The sequence below is a fragment of the Populus euphratica genome, unplaced genomic scaffold, assembly GCF_000495115.2.
Source record: "Populus euphratica unplaced genomic scaffold, PopEup_1.0 scaffold86.1, whole genome shotgun sequence".
Taxonomy (NCBI): domain Eukaryota; kingdom Viridiplantae; phylum Streptophyta; class Magnoliopsida; order Malpighiales; family Salicaceae; genus Populus; species Populus euphratica.
The window spans coordinates 333,614-337,495 of NW_011499880.1; the positions used below are offsets into that span (position 1 = coordinate 333,614).

The 3,882-nt window shown below is 35.7% G+C and overlaps 1 protein-coding gene across 1 annotated transcript; it reads left to right on the forward strand.

Annotated features, from left to right (window-relative positions):
* The first annotated feature begins 1,001 nt into the window (after positions 1 to 1,001).
* On the forward strand, positions 1,002 to 3,604 carry LOC105129167 (uncharacterized). The gene is made up of 3 exons (XM_011031119.1): positions 1,002 to 1,654; positions 1,990 to 2,568; positions 2,877 to 3,604. Exons 2-3 carry the CDS (start codon positions 2,004 to 2,006, stop codon positions 3,257 to 3,259), a joined length of 948 nt encoding a protein of 315 aa, XP_011029421.1. The 5' UTR covers positions 1,002 to 1,654; positions 1,990 to 2,003; the 3' UTR covers positions 3,260 to 3,604.
* Positions 3,605 to 3,882: the final 278 nt, after the last annotated feature.

A 3,882-nucleotide genomic window follows, 5' to 3' on the forward strand; every position in this document is an offset into this window, starting at 1 on the left:
TTACCTGTCTCAAGTTCTTTTTAATTATTCATGCAAGTTAGAAGTTTGCTCTTTAAGTTTGATGGTAATCAACTTTACTTTTATTTGCTCCAAGATTTCTTTATGCTAAAAATCCTCTTTAACTTCGTGTAGTTAATTAATAAATTTCTTTACTTTTAAGGTTTATACGAACTTAAAGAGTTTAATCCAAAATTCTAAATTTTCACTATATTCATTCCATTTAAGAGATTGTTTCTTCTACACCTTTTATTTTGAAAAGGATTTTAAAAACTACATATGAATCCATGATCATCACTCTTTTCTTGATTCTCAGGGATTCTCACCTCTACTAATTGCCAGGATAATTATGTATATTGTCTCTACATGTTTTTTATTATTAATTCTTGAATATCTCTTTTCTTGAGAAAAACCCCATTATTTTTTTTTCTAAGCATGTCTTATTTTATGATTTTTTCTAGTTATAATTATTTAAAAAAATATAATATATAACTAATCACCAGAAATTATAGGACTTTACTACCTACAGGTGTAGCTTTTTTAGTAACTAACATGGACTAAAATAACATAAAAAAATAAAATTTTACTTGAATTTTCTATTTGTAATAGACTGCTGAAATAAAAGTAAAGGACATGCTATTTATACGTGCTTTAGATCTATTTGGGGAGAAATTCTTTTAATAAATAATTATAGAATTATTATAAGAATTTATAAAGTAAATAGAAAATAATAAAATTATTAAGTATAATATTTGATTTTCAAATTAAATAGAAAAAATAAAAACAAAAAGAAAATATTTTCCAAATCCTTAGAATATGCATCCACCGCCACTAGATTTCAAAATCTACATGGTATTGCCATGGATATTTGTATGACTTTTCAACAAAAAGAAAATGTCAATTGATTGTGAAGTTGGTGCTGGTCACAAAATCATAACTCCTGTTTATTCCCATTTTGCCCCTCCCAAGTACACCCTATACATACTATAATTTGACAAATCAATCACTCTCTACTCTCTCCTCTCTCCTCTCTCCCCTCTCCCCCTCTCCTCTGTTTCTTTTGATAAAGAATTGAAGCCATCCCACTACTCCTATTTTGTCACTTGAAATTCAAAACAAACACATAAAGACAACCTCAAAAAGCGCGTGAATTGTTACTACTAGCAGTAACAAAGACTCTGAGTTGATGTTATCAATGGTATCCCCGATAACAAACCTGACATTTTCAGATTTATTACACTGATGACACATTGTCTCTTTCTTTCTCTCTTATTTGTGACTTTGATTTGAAAAGAGCACAGATGGGCACAGCAGGGTGTTCATCCCTTTCCTTCCTTCTCTAGTACTACCCCCTTTGGGCTGCTCTGCTTTGGTTTCAGGGAAGTTACGATCTTTGCTGTTTTTGGGCAGGCGAATACAGAAATTAAGAGTGACAGTCAAATTCTCTTTGCAATAGCCATTGGATCTGATGCCGATGATGGTATTTTGCTATTGTATATGAAGAAAAGGTTGCATTTTTAGGATTTTCTTTGGCTAGCAGGAAAAAAAGAGAGATATAGGAGAAAAGAAAGCTAAAAAGGAAAAGAAGTTTCAAGTACTCAGCTTTTGCAGTTCTTTCGGAAAAGCGAGATACTCCATCTTCTTTATTTTCTGTTTGGTATGTGAAATGCTCCAGCTAATTTAACTAATTGTACCTTTTCTGCATTACTAAACAGAAATATACTATTTTTCTTGTGCTTTGTTTCTGTAAGTTTTTTCCTGAATCAGTCTATAATTACCCCTTGAAAAAGATCCCCTCACTTCATACGAACGCCTCTTTTGAAGTGAAGTAAGAGAACCAATTTCTTTCAAATCCTTTCATTTTAGCTTTGTTACTTATGAAAGAATGTTCAAAGCACTTTTTTTTTTAAAAAATTTAATTTGCTCTGTTTTTATCTTTTTGACTATTATTCTCTCTCTGTTATCTAATGATCTACTTGTGTACTACTGCAGGATTCAATCTAGCAATGTCACTAACGATCAAGCCTCATCTCCATCATCAGAATCACAGAATGCACAAACCCACATCAACAAACAGCAGAGATTGGACACAGATCTACACAGTTTATGGCATGGAACAATGGCAAACATTACTCTTTCTCGTATTTCAAGCTACTCTCTTCTCCATCATGTCAATCCTTTTCCTGCTATACTACCAACCAATCTGCCAGTTTCTAGACACTTTCTTCCTCCTCACCGCCACCAGTTCCACCGGTGGTGGCAGTGCAGCTCGTTTTGCTGCTGGGTTCATCGGCTGTGTGACAGCACTATCTGCTGTCTGTTTGTTTTTCGCGGCGGGGAACTTTTTTTATAGTTCTGTTGGGTTGCGCTATGAAATGGCGCAAAGGATTGTAAGCTGTGTGAATGATTGGTCTAATGTTAAGGTTGCTCTTGATATCGGATGCGGCCGTGGGATTTTGTTGAATGCGGTGGCCACTCAGTTGAAGAAGACTGGGAGCTCCGGTCGGGTTGTTGGGTTGGACCGGTCTAAAGGGACTACTTTGTCTACGCTTCGAACCGCCAACGTGGAAGGTGAGTTTTGGTGGTGTTGGATTAAGTTGAGCACCTTTTGATAATTCTTGTGATACCGATACTCCTACTAATTTTATTTATTTTTGCATTTGAGTATAATTTGTCATGATAATTTTGGGATTTTATTTTTGAGAAATTTAGTGGCTATCTAACTTTTGTCAATTTTGAATATATGTCCTAACAATCACTTTGAGAAATTCAAACTTAAATTCTATTTTTCGAAATAACTTGCAGTTTCTCTTCTACTTGCACATGCCCTTAATTATTTCGCTTATAGATGACGGATTTATCATGATTTGCAAGAGCAGGTGTTGGAGAGTATGTCACTTGCAGGGAGGGTGATGTGAGGAGTCTCCCATTCGGTGATAACTACTTTGATGTGGTGGTATCAGCTACTTTTGTACACACAGTTGGAAAAGAGTATGGCCATCGGACAGTGGAGGCTGCAGCAGAAAGAATGAGGGTGTTGGGTGAGATGGTCAGGGTTTTGAAGCCCGGGGGTGTTGGGGTCGTCTGGGATCTACTACATGTGCCGGAATATGTCCGACGTCTACAAGAATTGAAGATGGAGGATATTACGGTTTCAGAGCGTGTGACTGCCTTCATGGTGAGCAGCCACATTGTATCTTTCCGGAAACCTATTCAGCACATACCGGGTCCTTGTGAGGTCCGCCTGGATTGGAGATGCTGATGTGCTAATACGTATCAGAAAAAATATATATCAAGAGGAAAGAATAGGAAAAGAATTAGAGAAATATACTTAAGTTACTGATGATCATACTTTCAAAAGTCTGGGGAGACGAAGCCGATCCAGATGCCTTGTTGAAAATATATACTTGTGATGTAGTGTTATTGTATTCTCTCTCTGCCAACCTCCTGTACTCATGACCTGGTTGTGATAGTACACGTACAAACAGGACACAAGTGAGGCCAGTGCAGTGTTATTGTATATGGTTATCAGTTAAGGAGTTGATTGCTAATTTACTGCTTTTTAACCTGAAAACTTTGTATTGATAGTGGAGTCAAATGTTGAATTTCTTCATGCCTATGAATTCTAGCCATTCATGGAAACCAAAGGAAAAAAAGATTGAAATTTGTGATTTCCAAGCTAGCTGACACCGTTTGCGAGTACGGCTCATTTGAAGGTTTGCCAAAATTTAATTTATTTTTTTATGTTTTTGGATCTTTAAAACAAAAATCAATATGAAGAACATCAAAATTCCACTATCATGAAACACTCCCACGGTTCTTTTAACATTTCAGCTAGCTTGGTTGTTGATAATTTAGGATGTTTCAGAGCACAGCTCTCATAAT